Source organism: Acanthopagrus latus, chromosome 21 (genome assembly GCF_904848185.1).
Source record: "Acanthopagrus latus isolate v.2019 chromosome 21, fAcaLat1.1, whole genome shotgun sequence".
Classification (NCBI taxonomy): domain Eukaryota; kingdom Metazoa; phylum Chordata; class Actinopteri; order Spariformes; family Sparidae; genus Acanthopagrus; species Acanthopagrus latus.
Genome location: NC_051059.1, coordinates 14,546,437 through 14,572,713, shown reverse-complemented (window position 1 = coordinate 14,572,713; position 26,277 = coordinate 14,546,437). Strand labels below are relative to the sequence as shown.

The 26,277-nt window shown below is 40.0% G+C and overlaps 2 protein-coding genes across 2 annotated transcripts in view; one reads left to right on the top strand and one right to left on the bottom strand.

Moving 5' to 3' along the window:
• Positions 1-8,036, bottom strand: part of LOC119010822 (macrophage mannose receptor 1-like) — a 15,942-nt gene extending 7,906 nt beyond the window's left edge. The window contains exons 1-15 of the mRNA XM_037083320.1: positions 7,885-8,036; positions 6,687-7,043; positions 6,247-6,417; positions 5,792-5,947; positions 4,839-4,949; positions 4,153-4,290; positions 3,878-4,054; positions 3,005-3,159; positions 2,636-2,749; positions 2,321-2,436; positions 2,019-2,167; positions 1,723-1,922; positions 1,197-1,312; positions 543-618; positions 284-437 (exon numbers count right to left, since the gene is read on the bottom strand). Coding sequence (XP_036939215.1) covers positions 284-437; positions 543-618; positions 1,197-1,312; positions 1,723-1,922; positions 2,019-2,167; positions 2,321-2,436; positions 2,636-2,749; positions 3,005-3,159; positions 3,878-4,054; positions 4,153-4,290; positions 4,839-4,949; positions 5,792-5,947; positions 6,247-6,417; positions 6,687-7,043; positions 7,885-7,987 — 2,293 coding nt within the window. The 5' untranslated portion in view covers positions 7,988-8,036. The remainder of the gene's footprint in view (positions 1-283; positions 438-542; positions 619-1,196; positions 1,313-1,722; positions 1,923-2,018; positions 2,168-2,320; positions 2,437-2,635; positions 2,750-3,004; positions 3,160-3,877; positions 4,055-4,152; positions 4,291-4,838; positions 4,950-5,791; positions 5,948-6,246; positions 6,418-6,686; positions 7,044-7,884) is intronic.
• A 2,350-nt stretch (positions 8,037-10,386) lies between these two features.
• Positions 10,387-26,277, top strand: part of si:ch211-106h4.4 (MAM and LDL-receptor class A domain-containing protein 1) — a 31,054-nt gene continuing 15,163 nt past the window's right edge. The window contains exons 1-30 of the mRNA XM_037083319.1: positions 10,387-10,409; positions 12,006-12,013; positions 12,303-12,332; positions 12,656-12,784; positions 12,963-13,091; positions 13,260-13,362; positions 13,536-13,701; positions 14,647-14,860; positions 16,125-16,256; positions 16,444-16,568; positions 16,871-17,108; positions 17,374-17,639; positions 18,063-18,153; positions 18,306-18,443; positions 18,561-18,692; positions 19,429-19,562; positions 19,652-19,823; positions 20,293-20,412; positions 20,868-21,022; positions 21,102-21,197; positions 21,674-21,764; positions 21,857-21,982; positions 22,423-22,522; positions 22,608-22,758; positions 22,866-23,085; positions 23,920-24,043; positions 24,582-24,711; positions 24,808-24,886; positions 25,005-25,160; positions 26,106-26,231. Coding sequence (XP_036939214.1) covers positions 10,402-10,409; positions 12,006-12,013; positions 12,303-12,332; positions 12,656-12,784; positions 12,963-13,091; positions 13,260-13,362; positions 13,536-13,701; positions 14,647-14,860; positions 16,125-16,256; positions 16,444-16,568; positions 16,871-17,108; positions 17,374-17,639; positions 18,063-18,153; positions 18,306-18,443; positions 18,561-18,692; positions 19,429-19,562; positions 19,652-19,823; positions 20,293-20,412; positions 20,868-21,022; positions 21,102-21,197; positions 21,674-21,764; positions 21,857-21,982; positions 22,423-22,522; positions 22,608-22,758; positions 22,866-23,085; positions 23,920-24,043; positions 24,582-24,711; positions 24,808-24,886; positions 25,005-25,160; positions 26,106-26,231 — 3,889 coding nt within the window. The 5' untranslated portion in view covers positions 10,387-10,401. The remainder of the gene's footprint in view (positions 10,410-12,005; positions 12,014-12,302; positions 12,333-12,655; positions 12,785-12,962; positions 13,092-13,259; positions 13,363-13,535; positions 13,702-14,646; positions 14,861-16,124; positions 16,257-16,443; positions 16,569-16,870; positions 17,109-17,373; positions 17,640-18,062; positions 18,154-18,305; positions 18,444-18,560; positions 18,693-19,428; positions 19,563-19,651; positions 19,824-20,292; positions 20,413-20,867; positions 21,023-21,101; positions 21,198-21,673; positions 21,765-21,856; positions 21,983-22,422; positions 22,523-22,607; positions 22,759-22,865; positions 23,086-23,919; positions 24,044-24,581; positions 24,712-24,807; positions 24,887-25,004; positions 25,161-26,105; positions 26,232-26,277) is intronic.

Here is a 26,277-nt window from a genome sequence, read left to right as displayed (position 1 = left end):
CTTGGCTTTAGTTAAATATCTGATCTGCTTTACAGCTAAATATCAAATAAATAATGCTGGTATCTTGTAATCATTCAGTTGCACCAACTCTTAACCTCTGTTGTTTGCAATGAATTTGTTGTAAAGTCATGGTTTGAGGGGAAGCTTTGCAGGGTGGGGAAAGGCAATCGCTAAATTACTGACGCTGAAACCGAGCATAAAAAGGCATGCGCACTCCAGTCAGTTTAGTTTAGTCATCATAATTTTTTCTTCAGAAGAGACAGTTTGCAATTTTGTACTGTACCTGCACGTATCTGACACAGCCAGTCATTGTAACTCTCACAGTTCAGATCGTTCCAAGACCCATACTCGTCCCAGTTATAAATTCTGAATTCGACACAGGATTCGTCATTATTATGATTGTTTGGCTCTCCCTCCTGCCAGTGCTGGAAGTTTAACTGTGAACAGAAAAAAAAAGAAAGAAAATACAGTGTAAAACAAAACAAGATTGGATGATTTTTGGTTGTCAAATAGGTGTAAAAATCTGAACACAGTTAACTTACTGGGGATCCATCACTCCATGTATAACCAGTGCTGGTGTCAGGAGCTCGAAGTCCAATCCAGGCTCTCCCGTGCCCACTGAACATAAAATAATATGATAGGGTCATCTGTCAAAGGTGAACTTAGAAAGCTTAAACAGAAAGCTTTTGCAATTATCTGATGCCGTGTACTGTTGCTAGGCTGTGCACGACTCACCCTTTGTTATTCAGCTGCAGCCAAAAGCTTCTAAAACATCAACTGTAGCTTCCTGCATGTGGGCACCATCTACACTAGATTTGTTATGGCAAGATGTAAGCAGTGGTAAAATGGAAGGTTCAGACGCTGAAGACCGTGAATAGAGCTAAATACTGCTAATGTTAGCAGCAAAGAGTGTAAAACAGTAAGTCTCTGCTACTTTATGATAATGTCAGTCATAATGGTGGTACAGTGTGCTACACTGTGTGACGAGTTTGAGAAACACTGCTGTAATTTGTATGAACATGTCGATATATTCTAGCCTTGCTGTGAAACAATTTTGTGTTTCACAGTCCTCATACATACAGTTGGATCTAACGATATGTATTTGATGGTGCCATCTTGAATGCTGCAAGAACTATGTATTTGTACAGGTGTCTGCTGCTGCAAGTTAATAAAAATTGTATTTAATAAAATCTTACTGGGCCACAAGCAGCTCCGTAGCACTGTGGATGCTGAGCAGGTCTCCTCCAATGGCCCTGCAGTAATCCCTGGCCTCAAACCAGGTCTTTTCACTTGATCGAGGCCCTGTAAAGAACTTGAACACAACACAAGAAATGATTTAAGATGAAAAGATAAATCAAGTTTTTTTTTTTTCAAAACATCTAGTCTGCTGCTGTACATACAGTCCATCATTGAGAGAATAAGTGACATATTTCCTTAAAGAAAAGATATGTGTGCCCCACTACCTACAGTAATTAGGTTGGGCTGGATGGGGGCAGCAGACACAATTTGTTAACAAATACTGACATGTCATCCTTTTTTAAGATGTTATGGGAAACTTGTTAGGAAACAGTTCATTATTTTCACATCCAGTATTAATAGAATCCATTTTGAGTCATGTTTCTAGCAGCAAGTCCAATAATTATTTTGCGTCATTTCACGGGGAGGTCCTTACCAACCCCTTGTGTGTATGTTTAATTGTGTTACGCTGAGCTCTGGTTGCACCTTAGCGCAGAAGTTTCTTGTTCCCACTCGATTCCAACCTTGCGCACACTTCGGCGGAGACTGAGTTGGTACAGGTACTGTCGGAACTGCCCCTTCTGCCAGGTGTTTGCAGATATATTTCGACCTGTTGGTGCAGGGCAGCAGATCCCAGAGTCCAGCCAAAATCCCAGTTGTCATGGCAACGCATCCCTGTGTATAACCTTGAGTTGTTGAGGGGAAAAAAATAGTCACGTGTGAATTGTGGAGTTGCTGTTTGTGCCCCTTAATTGAAAGGCTGAATTGGCACTTCTCCATACCTGGCATTCCAGTGTTCCAGTGAGTAAACTTCACTGTGTTTCCCTTGGTCCACACAAATTCATCAATGTTTTTCTGGTTTGAGAGGCCCAGCCAGAAGTATTTCTCTGGTCGCAACCCAACCAAGCTGACAAGGAATGCATTGTCCACCCTGGAAATATTAAAATATAGTTCAAAGATGTTTTGCCTCATTAAATTATACTGTATAATACATCCATGCACAGCTCCTGAAGTGTTAATATAAACAATAATGATAATAATAATTATAAGAATAATAAGAATAATAAACATGAAATGTTCTTACCCATTTGAAACATCAGCTAAGTAAGAGTCTGAAGCCTCACAGTCATCTTTGGCTTCATCAAACGTCTTTGTCTCTGTCCCTACGAAGTAGCAGTAGGAGCCATGCTTTTTCCAGCCCTGCAGGAAACACAGCACATATTACAAATGAGGAGTTATGATTTAAAAGTGCTGCATGTGCTTTGTTCATAAAAGACATTTATCAGCAATTCAACAACAAAAATATTTATGACACTAAGATTTTATCTGCTTCTATTAAGTCTACAGTGCACTGAAGGCAACATATGTTCATAATAGATTACATGTAAACTTCACTCACAAGTTTGCAGCCTATATCCATCGGTACTTCTTCTCCGGTGCTGTCAGTGGAGCTCTGCTTCATACAGATAAAGCCGTGTTGCTCATCACATGAGCGATCCCCCCAGTTCCCTTTCTGCAAGAAAGAAATGATGGTAAAAACTTGCATACTTGTAGACTGAATGCACAGCATGAAAATTTGACACCACCTTTTTTTTGTATATAATGAAAACTAACAATAACTAACTAATAGTAGAACACGAAAGGATGGGTTATTTGTTGTTGGACCATTTATATTTATCATTTTCATGACTTTCAGAGCTTATCTCACCCCTGGTCATCAGAAAGGTAAACTGTACGTGCGCTATCAGATCCACATGTTGCCTCTCACCTCTCCCGCGATTAGAACACAGTCGTCTGCATCAGTGGAGACGGATGGTTTCCCAAACTCCCAGCTGGTGAAGGTGACAGGTGAGTGGTCGCTCCAGTCAAACAGTCCCTCTGTCCTAATGTCGTTCAGTCCAATCCATAGTTCATCAGTGGACGCTGCAGCCATGGACAGTAAAGAGTATGAGTCATGTCACACAGGTAACATAACATGGTTATTGGTTCCATCTAAACAATGGTATCATGGACAGTTGTATGTCAATAAATCTGTCGTCAAGTATTGTGCGAATAACACAACAGCCATTATGGAGAAATATTTTCTTAGTAGTGGACTGGCTAATGTATTCATTCATTAAGAAGAAGTATATTGTACTGCCTTTCCTTCATATTCACTGTCTTCTGCAAGTATTCAGAAAACGAAAATAAACTAATTAATATCTCATTTTTAAATGTATCATATCTTGGGTGCTTTGAAGATAATTAGGAAGTTAGTAAGCAGCCTCATTTTTTAAAGGTTAATTACTTCTAAAACATCTTACCGCCTTTCTCAGACTTAAAGTCATAATAATGATTATTTTAAGTCTCTTTAAGTCTCTGACATGTGTGTCAAAACCTGTCAAAATTACAAGATTTTGGTTGGACAATACACAATACTGCTGTACAGTCAAGACCACTGCATGCCACTGGCAGCTACAACCTTTTAAAAAGCAATGGACTTATTCTATATAGTCAGACACTGGAATTGGAATATGAAGAAATATCAAATTATCTTATAGAAATAAAATGCACTGTTAAATTAAATAAAACAAAAAACATCTAAGTCTAACATTACAGATAATGTGATATCTTTGGATTCCCACACTGAATATAAACTTGCCATATCCGAGTTGAGAGATGACAAAGCTGTGGTCCTCCACATTGCGGACGCTGACCAGGTCCCCTCCCTCTTTGCGGCACTCTTTCTGAGCATTAGACCAGGTTTGGAGAGTACGATGAAGGTGGAAGCAGTGGCCGTTGTAAGGAATCCAAGGGGATGCGCAGAAACCTTGCTCAACTGATAACAACAAAGATAAAGGGGATTGTATGATTGATATTGCACAGTGAATGTGTCACATTAAGAAACAATGCAGTAGTAGAATATTTTTCCTGTACTTTCTGGATGAGTAGGCTGAGTGCCATCTTTGTAGCAGATGTAGCCCAGTTTCTTGGCACAAGATGCACTTTGCCACATGTGCTGCCCAGCAGTGTCGAGAAATGCACAGTTGTGTCCCGGATTAGGAAGTGGGTGTCCTAAAACAAGATGATAATTTTATGTGAGAATAGTGCTGGAAAGTATAGCCTTAAGTGCGGAAAGGAACATATCTAATTTCAAATGTCAATAAAATGTCACATTTATACCATTATTTAATGATAGAAACTGATCAAGAGAACATTTCTTGATCAGTTAATCAGATACGAATAACATGATATGAAGTTTCAAGATAAGTAAAAGAACAAACTGAGAGTGGATAAAATCTAATCAGGAGATAAAAGTTAAAATTACACCTAAAGAATTATTTAATACGATTGACAGGGTGAAAGAAAATGTCCTATTAAACCTTCATTAACTGATTATGAATATGAAGCAGCTTTAATCTAGAGTAGTGTGTTCTCCTTGTGTCTCTGGTTTTTGTGCTCCTTTTCCACCTGGGTTAGCTTTTGTTGCATGAGCAGCCATCCCAGAGGATCAGGCAGCACTGTCAGTGGATTTCTTAGTTAGGAACATCTACATCTTACATCTCTTACCACCCTTGAACACTAGTTATACAGTGAAGTTACATAAAAGCGGCTGGACTTACCTGAAGTCCATCTCAGATACCGGAAGGGCTTTGCATCAGACCACTGCCAGCCATGCTCTGGGTCCAGTATCAACCCGATCCACAGTTTGTGTTTCCCTGTTTGCAGTAGTGCTGTGTGTGTGTTTGTGTGTGTAGAGAAGAGGGGAAAAAAGAAAAAGAATCGGGTAAAGAAATTGTTCTGCTTTTTTCTCATTGTTCCTCTTTTTCATTGCTTCATAACAAAATACTACAAAAAGAAAGAAATCAGTGAAACAAGCACAAAGACATAAATCAAATTCATCAAAACACAAATCGCAGTGTATGATGTGTATCAGGTGATATTGTGGATATCTTTTGTAGATGAATTTAGATGAATCAGTTTATCTGATAGCATCTGAGAAAGTTATACTAAGTTGATTGTGGATAATTGGCGGTGAAGGAAGGAAGCACCCAGCCGATCAATTATTGAGTTTGATGGTCATCACTTTATTGTTGATTTCCTGTTTTCTACCCTCTGTTATCCAGCTGAATAATGTTATTTCAGTTGTTTCAAATGCAAATATGGTGAAATCTGGAATTTTCTAGAAATCACGAGCATTCTTTAATATATAGAAAACGTTTGAAACATGGAAAACTGCACTGAGAACAAGTCAGACAATCAGATGTCTTAATTTTCTCAACATTGGTAAAGATTTTCTTTCCTGTGATTGATAAAAGATGCTTGTAGATTGCATTTTGTACCTATTTCTTCTTCCAGGGAGTGGAAGCATTACAGAGCAATTTAAAGAGCAATTATGTGCACAATCATGTAGAATAAGTATAGCAATACAATGATAATGTAAGGATCTGCTGAATCACCTTGTCATATCAGTAAAAGGTTGCTCAAACAACAGGGATAGATACATTTGACATTTTCAGCTACATTATATAATCATTTTTTAGTACCAGCAAACATCCACCAGGTGGCACCTTACCTGAGAGAAAAGCCTGCTCATTGGGATCGTAGACACTGAGCAGGGAGGCTCCCTGCTGTTTGCAGCTGGTTGCAGCCTGATCCCAGGTCAGGACCGACTGTGTGTTGAGCTGGTAATACGCTCCAGTTACAAGGTTTTTTGACCAGTGCTCATTGGCTGTGCATCAATTCAGAAACATGAAAAATAAAGCCTTCAGTCATTCATGCATTTTGATGTAGCAATGCAACTTAAATTTCCCCCTCACACTGCATGTTTTCTATTGTTGACCAAACCACTTGTCTGTCTGTATTAGGACAACAACTTGCAGTATAATCCAGAGTCCATCCAGGTGTTATTCATATAAGAAAATGTATCAAACACAGAGGGAAACATTATGAAAAGGCTAAATTATTAATATAAGTGTCTATCTCATGAAACCAAATTAATCCACCTGAAAATGCAATTGCTGTACTCACAATTTGACGGGCAGTATCCCCACTGTTCATGTTCATATTTTGTTTCAACCGCACACCAAAAACGCCTTGTTGAGGAGTCAGACTGAGTGCAATCTCCATACCACCGGTCTTTGTATAGGAAGGGAAACATGCAGATCTTGCCAAACGCATTTCCTCCAAGGGTGTAATGTTCTGAAAGAGAAAAACAAGAGCTTAATCAAAGTAAGTCTTCTTAAACTTAATCATTGCAAATAAATCATTCTGCAAAGATGCCTTTTTAGTATAGACGGTTTTGAGGGCAGACCAAAATCAGTTGTTTTTTGGTATCTTTTCTCAAGGAGAACATTGTTGCATCATTTTTCTTAATCCTACTTCACCTGACACTAAGAATCAATAGGTTTAAATAGTAGCCAAACAACACCCAAGGTCCCCGGTGTCTGTTTAGGTTTATCATACTGTACCTCTGTATGTTCTCGAGCAAGCGCCGCTGGACGTCCCTGTGATCGTGAGTTGGCTATTCGGCCCACTGCTTCTGGAGAGAGCAATTGTTTGGTCTGATTTTATTTCAATAAAGAGATTTGTGTTTTTGAGGGCTAGCAGTGTTTCGTTCCTGCATTCCCACTTCTGGAGATCACTCTTGTCATCACAGTCATACTGGGTCACTTCACTGTTCACACTTTTCCCCTGCACTCCCAGGCACTTTTTGGTTGTGGGAACTAAAAGGCGATCACCAGTCGTCCAGCGCACGTCAACGCAGCGGGTGGATCTTTTCACCAAACAGAAACCAGTGGCCTTGTTTGTAAGCGAGAATGGGGAATCTGCAGAGGGAAGTGCAAAAAAATTAATCTGTTAAAAATCTGTAGTACAAAGTTATATTTCTGCACATGCACAGGGTTTTTCTGAAGTGCGGCATTTAAAACAACATTGTTCAAAATTGACAGCATTAACTTTTTCTGTTTCCTCTTTAACCTAACAGACAGCATCCTTCTTCTTTTTTTTAAATCATGCTTTGTATTGTTTCCTTAACTAAATGAATACAGCTACCTCAAACATAGCAAACACAGTAATATATAGATGCAACAGCGTGTAACAAAGAGTGTGCAGACACAAACAAGGAAGAAAAACAAAGGAAGGTCAGTTCACACACTGGATTCAAATTCCCCCACACAGGAAAGATCCTGCACACAAACTGTGTGATTAAGGCAAATAAATAATGCACATAAAATGATATTAAATGCAAAATTAATCTGAATCAAATGTGCAAAGGAGTAGGTAAGACAAAATATGAAAACAAAAAATACAAAAAAGTTCAATATGATTTCATTAAAGGTTGCACTAAGAGCATCCTTGAAATACGAGGATCTGTTGTTGTAGTTGTTTCGGTTCTTTGTTTAGCCCAGACTCAAAGCATCCATCGTAAGGTTTGTGAAATCGAAACACAAACTCATAATCACAATCATAATTTACAAAATGGCTTCACCTCAAATAGTAGTTTTGACTCTCATCCTGTAGTAAACCAGTTACGCTCATTAATGATTTCCAATACCACAAATAAACAACAAAAGGGAATTGCTGATCCTGTCATCACACAAACGTACCATGAATGCAGGTCTAACATACACAATATGTCACATAAAAGAGCCTGAGTGCATACTGTACCATTTGACGTTAAACACTGAGATGTTGGGATGAAGAGCACGAAGGCTGCTAGTGTTATCCTCAGGCTCAGCATTCTTCTGATAAGTCTCAGAGCAGCAGACATTGTCCATGCATTGCAAGCAGAGGACTTATGAGCATGAACATGAAAAGGAAGGAATCTTAATACCTCTGACACTGTCTGTCTTTTTTTCTTTTTTTTTTTCCTTTTCATTGAGAAAGTGTCATGTTGCAGATTGGCACATTTCAACATTTTGCTACTGGTAAAAGAGGTGGGGTTGGGAGGGAAGTAAAGGCAACAAACACAAAAGCACTCACACACACAAACACACACGCACACACTTTCTCGCTCACATGGATGACACTCTCCAAAAATGGCAAAACTTGCCCCATTCACTTCCTATCCACAGAGTAAATGATGCGTAAGAGATTTGTGCTAAACATGACTCAACACGGTCAATTGTCCAGTCCAGCATTCACCTTACCTCCAGCTGGTGTTTTCAAAGACTCCCCATAATGACTCCAATACCTAAACTTTGCATAACCACAAATACTGAGTTCCAATCCCAAATCAGTTGGAGTAAAAAGCCTGTAAAGTTGCATAAGGGTGCACAAGACTTTACTGGAAAGTTGTCAGAAGTATTGGATCAGTGCATTAACTCATAGACTCATATACTCATATTCTTTGACGCTGATACCCAGTCAAGGATTTTAGACAGCGTCTGAGGCATCTAAGTAGCTGGTGTCAGTATCGCAACAACCCAAGAAGAGCTGACTTTTCATTGCATTAAATGTAAACAATGGAAGCGAGATGGATGTTCTCAAAAAACAGAGAACGAATAAACACTAACAGAATTTGCAGGCCGCCTGTAATTCATTCTTTAGGTCACTACCTAAAGCTTATGACCAGATGTTAGGGTTGGAGCATAGACTGACTGGTGAATCAAAAGCTTCCCCCTCTAGCTCAACTCCTCACTATGATGGTCCGAAATTAGTTTCCTCCTTAAGTCGACTAGGTGCCTTTCTTTAGAAGTTTTCTGAGCCAACTGCCTAGCAAGACCCCGGGGCAGACCCAGAACTTGCTGGAGGGATTATAAATCTCGTCTGGCCTGGGAATGCCTCGGGATCCCCCAGAAGGAGCTTGAAGGTGTTTCCAGGGAGAGGGACATCTGAAATATCTCGTGATCCAACCCCGGAAAAGCAAAAGCAAGTGGATGGAAATGGAAACATTGCACTGTTGATTAGTTGATTATGTTGATTTAGTTTTGTCTGGGTTTATCACTAACATTTGCTGAAGTCAAACCTGTCAAGTATATGAGCAGCAAACACTACATCTAACTCAAAACTTTGCATTTAAATAAGTTCAAACCAGCTGACCACAGTATTTAACATATGGTTCTAAGGCCTTAGAGTCAGCACTAGGACTTGATCAGTCCATCAATCACTCATTCTGTCTCCAGAAATAATCTGTCAATTAATTATTATGTACTCTAGAGTCTGAAGACGGTTGAACCATAGTATCTGAGCTATCCGACTATGAGGGTTAATTGATGATTTTATGACAGGGTCACAGTCCTGTCCTACATTCGAACATTAGTCCAGCGGTCACAGAGTGTACCAATCCCTTCTGAGAAGTCAGCATCTTGAAAGTGAGCTCCTGGAAGTGCTCACTGATAACGCCATCATCCCTGTCAAAGTGGCGACCACTGAGCTCCTTCTTCATTCGTAGTGGTCTTGGGGTTTCAAATCTGGTGACTAGGGCAGGTGTTGTATGACTTCATATCTGCATTCCTGGATGCATGGAATGAAAGTTATGTAATGTGTCTCCTTCTACCTTACAGGCCATGAACTTATCAACTCCATCCAACTTTGTAAAAATACATCAAATAAAATGCAAGATTGACATGGCTTTCCAATTCTTTATTATATAACTTACCAACTATAAACTACCAGGATTTAAAGAAGAAAACAAAGCGCTGAAAATAATTGCTTAGGAAATGAACTACTACATCATGCTCAGATAAAGAGGCAACAGGGAGTAACTGCCCAATCAGAGATGAGTATTTACATGACTTGCTCAACGCAAACACAGAAGTTTCTAAATTGTGAGACACAATCACGCAGTCCACCATTTCGAATCCATACATGTGACAAGGCACACACACTCCTTCATGCTAGTTACACTTTAGTTTCCTGGAATCATTGAACTATACACTCCACCACACTATTGGCCTTTCATAAGTCGCACCACACGCCCTTGTAAGCAATCATTTGGCAACTAAGTAATCAGCAATAGGCTAGTCAGCAAAAGCGCACCAGTGCATGGTTATATGAATTCAGATGCTATAAAACAATATCCCAGTGATAATATTCACTCTAGAAGTGCTATGATAGCCGTAAGGAGGCACAGGATTTCTTGTGAGGTTATTGGAGCAGAGTGATATTTCACTGTTGCTGATGAAGAGAAAATTTTGTGCATCCTGAGTGTAGCAACACGATATCCTGTGCAGAGGCATTCAGATGTTGAGGTTTGTTCTCCAACTCTTCCTTAACATCTATCATAGCATTTTGTGTTTTCACTTCCTCTTTGGTTATTCTCCTTTTTGGAGAGGGCTGTGCTGAAATATGAACCTATGTGACTTCACCGATTTAAAAAAGCCTTAAGTGCGACTTGTGGGACTAGTGCAGTTTTATACTTGTGTGTAGTTTCTGTGCAGCTTTGACAATTATTGTTGCATATGTTTATCTCCCAACTTGTTACAATCTACGCTCAGTTTGGCCTAGTTATAATTTTGGTGAAAGAAATGTGTTAATATGTCGTAATTGCACTATCCCCTTTTTCCTCTTTCTTCCCTAAAACTTCACAATGCTGTTAAAAATGTACAAAAACACCAGTTGGACACCCAAGACCTCAACAGACCATCATATAACCAAATTTCAACCCAAATCAGCAACTGACCAATGCTAAGGGGTAGAAAATAGCTCTACTCAAGCTTGAGAAACATCAAAGTACTGCATACTCAGTGGCAAACATAGGGTTGTCACATTAAGCTGAGCACTTCCAGGCGAAGCAAACTCACCTAAATGACCACTGACCAAGTGGCCGAAGAGTGCTATTTGGTGGTGAGGTGAGAGAATCCAAATTAAAACAGCACTGCAATGTTTCTGTTAACGCTTTACTACAACATCTCTACCTGCTGCCGTCTGATTATGAACTGATGTGATTTAGTGTCAAATCTTCAGCCTCCCTTTAGCTTAGTTTCCGCACCTTTGCCTATACATTTGCCTATACAAGTGACTTGGCAAACGGAGCACAGCCATTGACTTATCGACTGTGAGCCAATCAGTCATGTTTATTTGTGTGTGTGTGTGTGTGTGTGTGTGTGCGTGTGTGTGTGTGTGTGTGTGCCATAAACTTGTTGGAAACCATGATTTCCTGGAGATACATAAACCTTTGCTCAGGCTTTTTGATAGCTCGCTGTTCGGTAGATGATGTCATCGACACTTTTATTGGCCCAAGGCCTGCAAACCTTACAGGTGTGATGACACCTGTGACTGTCAGTTTATATCCCCTGCAGAGAACAGGTGGGCTTGTTAGAAGGGCAAGAAAGTAGTTTAACAACCTTTGTTGTTAGCTGTATTATCCAGGAGCTTGTACTTGTCACATATACATTTTTTTAGTTGTTTTATATTTATTACTGAGACATTTTATTTTTACTCACTTGCATTTTGTATTGTTATCTCTATATCATATTTAAATCTCTCTTTAGTGTGACATTGCTATTCAAGAAGAAGCTACTCTAACTGATTCAGTTTCCAAGCTCCTTCCAAGAGTTGCTGTTTTTTGAGTTGGAAAGTCAGATAAGATCCAGTAAAGCTTGGTCATTACCAAACACACAACTTCGCAGGGTAAACAACCTTATTTCATTTTATCACAGTAAGGAGAGCTTATAAACCTTACATATTTGTGGTGAAGTCATACGATACATTTAGCCAATGGCATAGGTTTGAATTTGCATGAAAGGATCCAAACTGATGCCACTCCATACACCATTAAATAATATTCACTTTATTATGAGTTTTGCACAGATCTGGATTCATACTGTCATCTGGAGCATTTACAGGGAAAACAGTAAGTAGCTCTTGTAAACCAGAGCTCTGTTTTCTCAAGTTTTGCATGTGAGGAATGCAATGATGGCCATAAAGAAGTGCAGCGGAAATGTGATGCAGTTCACTAAGGACAAGCTGGACTTTAAGCTAAGGATTACTGATAAGGACTTGCATCTTTAGCACAATTGTTGTACTAAAGGTTTGACTCCAATATTAGAGGCACATTCTGTTAATCAGAGGTTTTACCAGGATAGCTATCATGCTTTAAGGATCTTCCTTGGAATTTCTGACCTTGTTTCCTTTTTCTGCAGACATGAAGCAAGTACTTGTTCTGCTGTCAGGTGAGGTATTACATATCACTGTTTATAAGATGTGTACTTTATACTGTGTGCCGACTAGTTAAAAACGGTGCAAAGATAAGGGGGAGAATTCATCAGAGTTGTCACTGACATACACTGCAAAGTGACAGCTTATGCAGTGTCAGTGGTCTTTGGAATCCATATATGTCACTGTGAAAGATCTACCGTGTGTTTGATATCTGAAAGCTTCAAGATGTTGGAGTAGTGAAAATGAAAGACTGTCATGATGTAAATCGAAGGTGTGATCACGTTTTTCCTTCAGGTTCTGTTCTTCTTATCTCTTTGTAATAAAACTCTCTTTACAGTGTTGTTGGTCACCGTGTCCTCTCGCCCTGATGAGGAGCTTGAATGTATGTCGGGAGAATGTCTTCCTGCTGCACTCATCTCTGATTTGAAGACAGACTGTAAAAATGGCATCGACCAGGGGATTTGGGGTGTGCTAGTTTATCTTTTTCTTTACTAAATGTCACCACTGTTCAGACACTTACCAACATAGCATTTTGAATGTAGCTTTTGTGAAGTTATATGCCACTGTATTACATTTATTTCACAAAATCTGTGACTTTTTATACATTGTGACTCAATTTCTTACTCTTCCTCTTCCTTTTCAAGGTTTATGTACCTTTGAGCATCACTCCTGTGGATGGAACGACACCAGCGACACCTCCTACCGCTGGAGACGGCAAATGGCAAACATTACCTCAGTCCCTGGAGTGGATCATACCACAGGAAGTCCATCAGGTAAACATTAACTTCCTGTCACGTTCCACTTGTGTCATGGCTTTGTTAATGATAAATTTAAAACGGAACTGTTGGCTTTTCACATGTGTGATAAAAATACTTGATTAGATAACAAGACCTTTCATGCGATAGTAATCTCATTATTTGATATCTGTGTGTTGGATACAGGATATGTCATGCATGTAGATGGCAAACAAGAAGGTGTTATGTTTCCAACGGCTACACTGGAGTATTCTGTTGACAAGATGGCATCTCTGGGATGTCAGATCAAGTACCAAAAACAACTTTTTCAACAAGATTTTTTTTAAAGACATATGATATAGTTGGACATAATCTTGACTGACAATGCCTTCGAATGCCTTCACGAGAAGCAGTCTCAAATCTTTCACATAAAATATGCAAGCCATTTCCTGTTTTTATGATTTGACTGTCCATCTGTTTCAGCTTCTGGTACTATATTTATGATGAAGGCTCAAAATTGTCATCATCTTTTAAACTAACAATGGTCAGAGGCAACACTGAGGAGGAGTTGATGCCCGTATCTGACAGTAACACAGATGTTTGGAATAATGCTACCGCCTTCATTGGTAATCGGCCAGGAGGATACAAGGTCAGTGAAACTGTGCTTCAAGGCCGTGCCCAGCCATTCAGTAGTGATCCAACACTATTTACTCTGAGTTGAGGTCTTTCGGACGGCGAGGCACAGGGGGCCCAAAGGGAAAGACGTAAGACAAAGATGTGTCTGTGTGAGGTGGACCGGGTTTCCTGTAGTCCACAACCTCCAACTGTCTCACCCAGCAGAGAAAAACTGTCTCCTGTTACCACCACCATACATCTCAGTGCTGGTTTAAAAGCGTCTTCATCTCTGCACCACAAGTTTGTACCTTAGCTGTGTTTGGCCTCAGAAGCTTGAAACAGAGTCAGCCGTGAACATGCTAAGTAACTGAATACCAATGCGACAAAGTTATCCATGCAACTTGGGTTTCCATGACTGGCGCCATTTAAATACCCATGTTTTGATTGTCAGGGGCCAGTGCGATGACATTGCTAATTGGCCCAGCCCCAATGCATAACTCACAGCCAACGTTATACGCTGAACAGTCACAACATTAAAACCACTGACAGGCAAAGTGACTAACATTGTTCATCTCGTTACAATACAATGTTCTCCTGGAGAACCTTGCTACTTGGCATGCACACCCCACCCTAGACACCAATTCATACCATGTAAAAAACCTCCACGCCTCAATGGCAGTGCCTTGTCAGTGTCAGGCACCACAGGACGTCCACAAAGGTCTCTGCCGTAATGTGTCAGAGCTGTTTTGGAGAAACTACAGAAACCTGCACACTATAAAATGTTGCAGGTTTTAATGTTGTGGCTGATCGGTGTAAAAGTGTTGGTCACTGGGTTGTCAGTGAGGGCCCTCTGGTTGTATTTTTAAGCAAAGCTCTACTTCTTTCGTCTTGTTTTAGCTCATTTGAGGGTAAGAATAACCTAAATGAGTTTGAATATTGATTTCAGAACAAACAGAGTAATGCACTTCTCTTTCCACAGCTGCGGTTGTCATTTGATCAAGAATTGTTAACAGAAAAGGACGTCATGGTGGACGATATCAGCTTTGAGTACTGCGAAGAGGGAGAGGTCCCAGCAGGGTCGCACCAACTCTCATGTGATTTTGAAACTGACACCTGTTCATGGTACCCTGACTATACTGCCAGCCTTTTGTGGGAAAGGAATGATAGATATGATGATGGCCCAGCTGGGGAAGGTGAATGTTGTTTAAGAAATTATGTTGAGGCATCATGATTAACCCCCTTTTTTTACTGGAATATCACATGTAAGCACAATTATTTTTATTAGTAGTAAATAACCACTAACGTAATTGCTGCATGTTAAACTTGTAGCTTTTGGGTCCACTACAGGTCAAGGGCAGTTGCCTGCTTTACCTGTTAGGTTGGTTACCCAGCCTTGTAAACACCTCAGCAGCACTTACATGTTGTTTTACATCCAAATGAGACATGACATCTGCCTGTTGTTGTTTTTTATTTTATTTCACTGGCTGCTCATCGGCTTCTGTCAAAGCAGTTGCCAATCTTCCTGAGATCAACACAATAAAATATGTCGACATAAGATAAAGATATGTTAAAGAAAAGATGAAAAAAGTAGATTAGACAAAGCAGCAAATATTAATGCAGCAAAGAATAATGTCTATAAATAGTTCAAATTAACTCTATATATACTCAATATAACGTACAGGGGCAGCTGTAGCTCAGTGGGTAGAGCAGGTCGGCTAGTCATCGGAAGACCGGTTCAAATCCCGGCTCCCCCGGGCTCTCCCTGAGCTGCATGTCGAAGTGTCTTTGAGCAAGATACTGAGCCCCAAATTGCTCCTGATTGCAGTTGCCATCAGTGAGGGCTCTGCAATGAGCTGGCGACTTGTTCAGGGTGTACCCTGCCTTCGCCCAGAAACAGCTGGGATTGGCTCCAGTAACAACCCCTGCACCCTTGAAAAAGGGATAAAGTGGTAATAGAAGATGACATGACAATTTAATGTATACAATATAAAGGCAAAGAGTGTGCAAAATGAGCATCATGACAACTAATTATTATGATATTACAGCTACATTTAAACATACAACCATCCATTAAATTCATGAAAACTATGACCACATCAAATAGAAAAAAAATATTTATTTATTCTTACAGTCTGCTTTATGCAGAATATTCTAATACGAAATGTTTGATCTTGTATACAGTGTGTGATTTTTTTCTTACACTGCCATAAGGACAGTGACCTGACAAAAACATTCAGGTGAATAACTCTGATTTGCTTTGGTTGTCTGAATGCAATATGTTGATCTATGTCTTAGCCAGATTCATTGAAAATGCATCGCTTTTAAGACAAAGAAGACTGTACATAACATAAAAATGCATTTTCTTCCATTGATCTTGGTGTTCTTATTTGTAATTGATTGTTTAAAAAAGAAAGAAAGAAAAAAAGACATTTTTATTCTCTTTTTCGTCCTCTGCAGGCCACTACATGCTCATCAATGCTGCATCCAGCCTGAATATCTCATCAACAGCAAGACTCATCAGCTTGCCTCAACCTGCAGGTCAAGTCATTTGTGTGAGCTTCTTGTACCACATATTTGGCAGCAGCATTGGTACGTACCTCACCGTCATTAACTACACTTACTGACGCAATAGAATTCTAAAGTAGACACAGAAAACAGCGACATTAAAAGACTTTTAAAGATCCCAAATTCCATTTTTATCTAGCTACCTTTTTTTTCTATATTGTACATATATCCCTCAAATTCGCAAGCACTGTTGATATTCTCGTGTTTTCAGGTTCATTGAAGTTTATTTCAAAACATCCTGGTGAAGATGAGGTGGTTATGTGGATGAGAAGCGGCACCCAGGGAAACAAATGGAGATTTGCGGATCTTACCTTCAACAGTGACAAACCAATACAGGTATTCTCATTGCTGTTTATTGTGTATATTCTTCTACTAATCATAAGATAGAGGGTTTTTAGTGGATCATATAAAATTCCAAGACATGTTATTTCCTGTAAAAACAAGAGCAGTTATCGAGACTAGTTAGAAGATGTGACTTCAAACACAAATTCTAACTAATACTGTACTATAACTTTGTGAACATGAAACAAGTAAGCTTCAATGCACTCCCAATAGATTTTGGTTTTTTTTCTCAGCAAATTCCACAGCCATTTTGAAACAGTAGCATGAAATGATAAATAATTCACTTTGCTCTCTAGTTTATTATAGAAGCCGTGGTGGGTGGAAATAAAGGCAGCATAGCCTTTGATAACATACAGGTGTCCAGCAGTCTGACTGGCTCTTGCCCGGCCGAGAGAGAGTGCACCTTTCAGGGCTCCCTCTGTGGTATGAAGCCTCTACCATCTGCAAACTTCACCTGGAACCGGATCACAGGGGCGTCCCAACCAGCCAACTCCTCAGGACCAGCCACAGATCACACGCTGGGGACAGAGCAAGGTGTGCAAGCGGGCTAATCTGCTGTGAAGTTTGCTTCTTTTGCAGCTAGATAAATCACGTAGTCATCAGCATATGGATTTGTCTCATGTTGACTTTAGGTGTTTGTTTGAACAAAGACACCAGAATGACTGGGAATGAGGTTGTCTTTAAATTGGTGATCCTTTGTATGATTCAGCACTATTGAAACACAGCTTACAAACTTCCATATACAAACACACGCTCTCACAAGATAGCTAGCATGCACATAACTGCACTTTATGTGTAGGTTACTATCTGAGTGCCCAGCTGTGGAGTCATCCCATGGGGTCCAGAGTTGCAGTGGTGACTGCGGTGATGGAACCCACTCCTCCTGACAAGGAATGCCTGATGTTCTGGTACTACATGGAGGGAAATGAAGTTGGGGAACTCAGTGTTTACCTTCAAACCGCTGAAAACCAAAGGCACTCTGCACCGCTGTGGACCAGAAGTGGAGATCAAGGGAAGCACTGGAGGCATGGAAGAGTGACGCTCAGTTCCGATACCCCATATCAGGTAAGTTGGTTATCAGATAATTGTAGGTGAATATTAACAGAGCAGTGCATTATTTTGAAAAGCATCATCACTTCTGTTTTCTTTTCCTTTCATAACATTGTGTGGTTTGTAAACAACTTCAACTTCAATCTCATGACTGTCTATGCTATGTACCCGCTGCTTTGAAAAGTGCAATATAAATATTTTTTGTATATTTCTCCTTAGATAGAATATTTTGCAGTTGATTGCATGCAGCGGCATACATAACTGTAGGTGTAGCTCCATCAAATCAATATCAGTGTAACAGAAGGGGTCAGACATAGCTGCTATCCATCTCAGCTTGCTCAGCAAACACCTGTAGTTTGGAGTTTTGATACGACTTCCTCAGTCCTGCAGTACCTGGCAATAAAACCGGATGTCTTACAAGATGAATCTTGTCATCAGGTGATTTTTGAGGCGGTGGTTGGGAACGGAATGAAGAGAGATATCGCCATTGATGACCTCACTGTCTTGAATGGTGCCTGTCCCCCGACAGGTCAGTGATTGCTGTAATCCTCACATTTTAGAGTAAAAACAAAAAATGAATGAAAGATGAAAATTAGTGTAAGTGCATCTGGGTGAGCAGTTGTTCCAGATATGCACATGTATGTATGGTTGCATAATGCGTGTCTGTGTTATTCCTTGCAGGTTTTTGTGACTTTGAAATAGACTTCTGTGGTTGGGTGAATAATCCTCCAGCAGAGTCTGGAGTGGAGTGGGACTGGATCTCAGCTGGCACGGGTCGTTTTATTCCACAGAGGGACCACTCCACAGGTTCTGCTTTAGGTACATCACCGCACACATATTTTCAGTACCAGCATCATAACAAGTGAAGCATTTTGCAATCCACAAAATAGGCACTGATGGAAAATAATTATCTTGTCTATTTTCTTCTCCCCATAGGCCACTTTGCTATTTTCCTCCCCGTAGGGTCAGATACAGAAAAAATTGCCCAGCTGGAAAGTGAGACCATGGAGGCAGTAGACCGTGCTTGCCTGGAAATGTGGCACTATACCAATGGATGGTTATCAGATGGTTAGTAAATGATGAGCAGTCATCATTGTTACAACTTGTTTGAATTTGGCTTTTCTGACATCTGTTTACGATCTGCTTCATCTTATAATGCTATCTACTTTACTTATTCTACTTTACTTTTAATGTTCATAATGACACATGATCATTTGCTATAAATGTTGTTAGAACTGCAGCCAACTGCAACAAAGACGCCAAAATGTTCACTTTTCAACTATATTTTGCTTTGATCTACAAGTCTAGACATCCTTTGACTTGCAAATGTTCTGTCTTAGCAGCACCACAGCAACTGAACATAAACACAACATACTGACAAACGTTCACTGAATTATATATGTATAGAATAATTAAGGTTAGCAAAGCGCATAACATCAAAGTTAATAATGATAAGATACCAATTAATAGAACATGAGAAGATTGTCAAGATTCGATCGCTGCAGATCTTTTTTCAAAATGTTTTCAGAAACATATTTTAGTCAGCGGTTGAGCTGGAACACAAATATGATTTCTTACCAGGCCAGATTGTTGAAAACAGATGGAGTGAGGAGGACTGATAGGAACTCACATTATATTTACATAGCAAATAGTAGTTTGCTGCCTAATTTTTGTTCAAAGCATCATATATGTGACATGTAATTCTCATCTTTGTGTCTGATTTGATTGCTGAGAAGGAGAAACATCCTCAGAACCTGTCTATCAGCACTTTGTTCAGTCTTTTGATGAGTTTTGGTGCTTTCAGTGCCCTCAGGCCTTACACTGACAGTGTTTGTGAATGAGACTGATGGACTGCGTCCTGTGTGGAATACAAGCGGATATATGAATGATACATGGCTCCAAGGGAGGGTGGACTACAATGCCTCAGGACCTCACCAGGTATCATTTCATATAGTGATATACCCTGATAAATACTGCTCCTTCATAAATCACTGCACACTTCTAAATCAGCTATTGTCATTCATCAGATTATTTTAAGAGCCAGCTGTCCCAGCAGAACAGAAGGAAGTTTTGCCCTGGATGATGTCCACATCATCAGGAACGAGTCTTGTAATGAGATCATGCCAACCACCACCCCAAACCCTGCCACCACGACCGCCGCTGTTCCTCCTTCTGACATGGACTGCACCTTTGAACAAGGTGACGGGGGAAAACAGGGGCTCAAAAAGAATTTGAATTGTCAGTTTAGCCTTAATTGATTCCTTCAAGTCAGCACTTGTTGATTAGCTTATGAGATCATGACTGATTTTTGAAGTGCCTCACCAAAGCCACTAAAGACCTTCTTGAGCAGCTGTGAAAAATAATGAAACGTGTTTTTCTCAAAACGGCTCATACTTGCTGTTTTTTCGTTTTAAAAAACTGTGTTTTCAAACAATCATATACAGTCAACATTTTTATATTTCAGTACTCAATAAGTGATTAAACAAAAGCAAGTTATGAGGTGTTTTTAGCTACCGCAGCCTAATTCAGACTCTAAAAATGACTGTCTCTCTCCATAGTTTGGTGGATGTTAAGGTTTTCCTTGAGGCAGTTTGAGTTGTATATTATCCCATTACCTATCTGACAGTACTGTATTTTAAGATTTTAATTTATACTCTGTTAAAAACAGGTCTGTGTAGTTGGGTCCAGGAAGTTGGCGATAACTTGAACTGGACTCTCAGTAACGGACTTAATGTGGACGAGCCATGGGATGGTCCTCAGTATGATCATACTCTTGGAAATATCCAAGGTAAAGACTATTGATGACAAGACAAGCACTAACAGCAGGAGTATTTTCAGACACTGAAAATAAACTTGATCTAAAAATATATATAGTGAAGAACTAAAGAGCTTGAGACCTGACTTGTCACTGTAGACTAAAGACTCTTGTCTTGATTTGAATCATTGTTTTTGAAAAGAAACGAAGAATGAATACACTTGGTAAGTTGTGTTTTTTGTTTGATTGCATTTGTAATATAATAAACTTAATACAAATTACATTTATTGTTGTACTTTACGGACAGGTTAGAGAAATTAGCCCAATCATATCCTAGTTAGACATTTAGTGATACCTTTTTTCTCTTCATAGGTGACTTGTCTTGACTTGAATCAACCTGTGATTTAATTTGATTTGACTCGCCCAACAAAATATTACTTGCATCAAATGACTTGAGTCAAGTGTGTGATGGTTTTATTTGTCTGAAGGTTCCTTCTTACTGTTGAATGGATCTGGATCTAAGGACGAGGAGAGAGCAGTCATCTCTGTCCCTGTCACCAGTCTAACATCACAAATCTGTGTCGGATTCTGGTACCACATGCTCGGACCTTCAGTGTCCACCCTTGATCTGCTGGTTGGGACGGTACGTGCACCACTTAGTGCTACTTGAAACCCTCTGTTACAGCATTACTTTTGAGTTATAATGACTTCCTTTGCTCTAGAAGTCCTCTGAAGTATTAGTCTGGACTCGCAGAGGGACCCAGAATCCAGAGTGGATTAAAGCACAAGTGACCGTCAACATGAACGAAACTAAACGGGTACATTTGAACTCATCCACATTTATATGTTTGCTCTAAAGCCTAACTAGTGCTTTTAAGACTGGCACCAATATTTGAGAGTTGAAAAAATCAGATGAAAAATCAGACATCAACACATAAACAAACCTTCCTTAAATTTGTTTTATATATATATATATATATATACACACACACACACACACACACACACACACACACACACACACACACACACACACACACACTTGCAGATATTGTCTGACTTACTGGCTGATGAATCCAATATCCAATAGAAATGCAGCTGTTATTGGCCATTTCATCTGCCCACATGTTTAATTATCCCTGTTGGTTTCATTAAGTTGGAATACATAAACAGAGGTGTCTCATACAAACAAAACATATACAAAGAAGAAAATATGATTATGTAAAACACTTAACATTGAATTCAAAATAAAACTTTAAATCAAATGCTGTACATATTCTCCATTCATCCACAGATGATGTTCACCGGCCATAGAAACACAGACAGTAAAGGATTCATTGCCATTGATGACATCACAGTGAGGGAGGGAGCTTGCAGTGATCAGAGTATGTAAACACAGATCCACAATTGCCTGGTGTTCACAGAAGGTCAAAACATACAAAGGATTTTTACAACTATACAACCCTTTTTCACACAGTTTCAGATGTGTGTGGGTTTGATTCAGACAACTGTGGCTTTACAAACAGTGTCGATCATGACGGTCGATGGATTCAAGAAAGAGGCACAAAATATAAAGAGGATCACACCTATGGAACCGAAAATGGTGAGTAGAGTACAGAGCAATAACGGTCACACCAAAATTACATGAAAGTTCAAATGTGAAAGAATAGCAAGTCATAAGTTAAACTTTACACTTTGGTCCAAAGTGAAGTGTCTCAAGAACTAACTCTAGAACATAGGTGATTTGCAGATATATACAGATATAATTCCTACAGACGCTGGTGATCCTTTGTCAAAATTTACATTTTGTCCAACACATTATGACCAAATCCCTGCAAAACAAAGACATTTCTCATCAGCCTCAGCTGCACTTGGTTAGTGCTAATTAGTTATTAGCTATTGATAGTACACTATTGATGTGAGGCGGAAGAAATGCCAATTTACAGAAAGAATCAGATGAAAAGGAAGAAAGAAGGAGGAATTGACAGTGAGCATAATTAGCAAAAAACCATCAGTGATTCTCTAACTCTGTCCTCGCTGTAGGTTTCTACATGACTGTGAGGACATCAAACTCTACACAGACTGAAGCTCAGCTGCTCACACCTGAGTTGCACTCAGCTACAGCGACATGTGTACGCTTCTGGTGAGTCCAGAGCTGCCATCACACACATTTATACACTGTTGTCTGATACACAGTTTAAGGTTGTGTATCTGTTGTATTTGTTCAGGTACTGGTTACCTGCAGGGCCATTCAACACCCTTTCCGTGCATGTGCTGCAGAACGGGGAGCTGGATGAAGCACTTTGGCTAAGATCAGGAACGCCCTCTTTAGGCTGGGAGGTTGCAGAGGTCACTGCCTCCTACCCTGCAAAATTCCGCGTAAGCTGGTTTTTACACCGATTTCTTTCTTCACACTATCTGACAGTCAAACCGCCTTTTTTTTCAGTGAGTCATTAAACTGAGCTAACGTCCATGTCCTTCACCAGGTGGCATTTAAAGCGGTCCATGTGCCAGGCACTAACTCGTCAGTGAAATTAGATGATATATCTGTGAGGGATGGGGCCTGCAGTCTTCCAGGCACCTGTGACTTTGAGTCTGGACAGTGTACCTGGGTCAACATCCCCAAAGATCATGGACATGACTGGGTGGTGGCTCATGGAGGCTTCCAGGGTCCACCGGCAGACCACACCACTGAGACACAAGACGGTACACCCTTAAATAATATGAGAGAATATTCACCTGATATATGACTGAGCCAACACAAAGTTCAGATTTCCAGTCGACCTGGTTTGCCTTGGGCCAGTCACAACCAGTCATCTTATATGTGGTGTGTTTGATACATAAACTTTATAGTCTACAGTCTGAAATAGTGTTCTGTGAGCTGAGGGGGTTTAAGCTTGAGTAGTAGAGCTCTATTGTATGATGGAGGTTTGACGTGTTAACTGCTGACTCCCTGCACTGTCCTTTTTTGAACGGAGGCTAGCTCGCTGTTAGTTAAAGAGTTGAGGTGACAACATCAAAACAGCTATAATACAAACAAAGCAGCAGGCCGCTTAGATTCAGATTCAAATTACATTTGATCTGTGCAGTGAGCTGTGCACGTTTGGTGTCTCTGTCTTAATGCTTTCATTTAATGTCTGCATCCATTTCATATGACGCAAGCTTACAAATGACCAGAATCTCAACTGCAAGCGCTAATGTCTGTCTGCTCGATGCGCGAATGAGCATCCTCTTTCTCACACTCTCCCTGATTCTCCCTTTCTCTAATCATTTTTACCCCTGACTTATGTCCTGTTGCTGATATTACCTCCTCTCACAAACATTATATTCCTTATATTTGTTTATCAAAAGAAACCTTTTTAACTGCTAAATGTTCAAAATCAGTATAAGTTATCGTGTTTCGTGTGTTGTAGCTGGCATTGATCCTGCCGCACTCAGTTTGAAGCCAAAATTAGCATCACTGAAAAGCTTCAACAGATCAGCTGATTTGCACTGAAAATAAGTCCCTTGTTTTATTTCTGTTCTTGTTTTTGCATTCAGGTCGGTTCTTGTTGAGCTCAGCGCTGCACCAGGACAACAGCAGTGTAGCACAGGTATTGTCAGAGTGGATCCAGCTAAAAGACGCCACCTCTTGCCTCACCTTATGGTACCATATGGACAGCAGGTCAGCAAAAAGAAAATCTCACACCACCGCCCACATCACACCATTCAGTATGTGACAATGCAGAGGATGCAGTTTATCTTGTTCGTCCTGTTTAGTTTCCTCATCGACTTCCTCAGGAAGTTTGCACAAAAGTCATTTAGACATGAATCACCTGCTTCACTTTGTGCAAGAGTAGGAATCTTCTGTGGCAGAGTTCACTCTTTACAAAGGTCTGCTGTGCACAAAAGACCCAAGATCAACTTAGGTTTGAACCCATCAAGAACCTGAAAATAGGATCCATGTAATACATATACAGTGTTTGTGTCAGCCTAACTGAAACCAGGAAAGCAGTAGTAAATAAACTCATCTCTACATTTACAACCTCATTTCCAGGATTTTTCTTCTGAAATGATTTGGAAAAAAAACAACTAAATGCTTCCAATTTTCTGGAAAAAAGTAATTTTGCAAATGTCACAAATGCTTTGTGGTTAAACCAATATAACTAGAGCTGTTTTCACATATAACACAGAAAAAAACATGACATTTGTCTTTTTGTCAGTGAGTCAGGCACGTTGAAGGTGTACCTGCGTTCAGGGCCATCAGAGCAGGAGCTGATGTTCAACAGTACCAGCAGTGGAAGCAGCTGGACCAGATTCTCTGAGTCTGTGGAGAGGAACAAACCTTTCCAGGTAAATTAAAACAGGCCCAGAGGTAGAAATACAATTAATGAGAGTTAAAGTGGATATTTTATTCAAAATATTCACTGATTCGGACTTAATTTTCAGCTGATGATCGAAGCAGAGTCCAACAACAGAGGATTTATTGCTATTGATGACATCACTGTCACCCCAGGTCTTTGTCAAGGTAGTGGTGTTGGTTTTGCTTATCTTTAGTTTATTTCTGCCATGCTTTTGCAGCAAATTGGATAAGTAGTAACTTAAACATGTTTTTCTTTTTTTTTTTCTTTTTTTTGCCCTTGTAGTAAATGAAACAAGGTTGCGATTTGTGGGTTGTTCCTTTGAAAACGGCACATGCGGTTGGGAAGACATCAGTGTTGGCCAGTGTCAGTGGATGAGAGGAAGGAACGCTTCTGAGAACACAGGACCACCTGTGGACAACACAGTGGGCACTGAACTGGGTGAGGCCACACTCTCAATCTGCATGTATTTACAATTGGATGGGTTGTCTGCATTCGGACAGACTTTCTGTCTCTGGCTATAGAGCATGGGTCCTCGAAGTGTGGCCCATGATGACACTCAGAAAACATATGGATTTATTGTTTATTTATTATTTGGAAAGAGGTGCATTCTGTTGCTTGAGGAATTTTGTCATGAGATCAATTACAAGTCGGAGGCAAAGTTTAAAATCCCTGGCCTTTAAATGTCTGAACAACTAAGCTGCCAAAATTGCTGATGCTCTGCTTGTGTTAAACATCATCTGCATACATTATACAAGGACTCCTTTTGTTCATAGAATGAATTATCCTGCCCACTAAAGATGGAAAAAATTTCCATCATATGTTTCTGATCATAAAATGATGTTCTGGGTATCATACTAAGAAGTCTGTTACAAGGAAAAAAGCAGCTGCATATGGAAGTGAGATTTTTCTTGTTTCCCCTTTTACTATATGTTTGGTACCAGTGCTACATGTGGGTAGTGTTAGCCGCAGTTTCTTTATCCCTGTCCTTGTTATGTTCATGCTTTGGCCTCCTTGATTTAACTTTTATGGTGAACACGAAATCTCCTCTTCTGTGATTTATTGTTTAATTCTTGTCTTGTCTGTAAGATATAGGGCAATTTTTATGTAGCATCACAATAAGTTATTGTTTTGCCTGAAACTATGAAACAGGCATTAAATAGAGAGGGGAAGTCTGCGATTCATGGTGCCTCGCCACCAAACTTGCACACTAAACTCCATGTAGGCTAAACATTTCGGAGGTTTGTTATGTATAAGCTGCAGAACAGTTCTCCGCCATCATGAAAACTCATACTATTGCCGCCATTCTTCCGCTCCATGTCAGTTTAGACTGTGCAGAGAAAGAATAAGAGTATAATACTCTGGGTTCATATTTGATTCTTCCAGGTTGGTACATGGCAGTGAATTCTCTCAGTGGAGTAGAAATCAGCCCTGCTGCACTGCAGAGTCCCACCATGAAACAGGCCAGCGCCACCTGCACGCTACACTTTTACTACAACATGTATGGAGAAGGTATGTGTTGACAATTGAAATCAGCTGGGTTTTTTTTCTCTCTTCA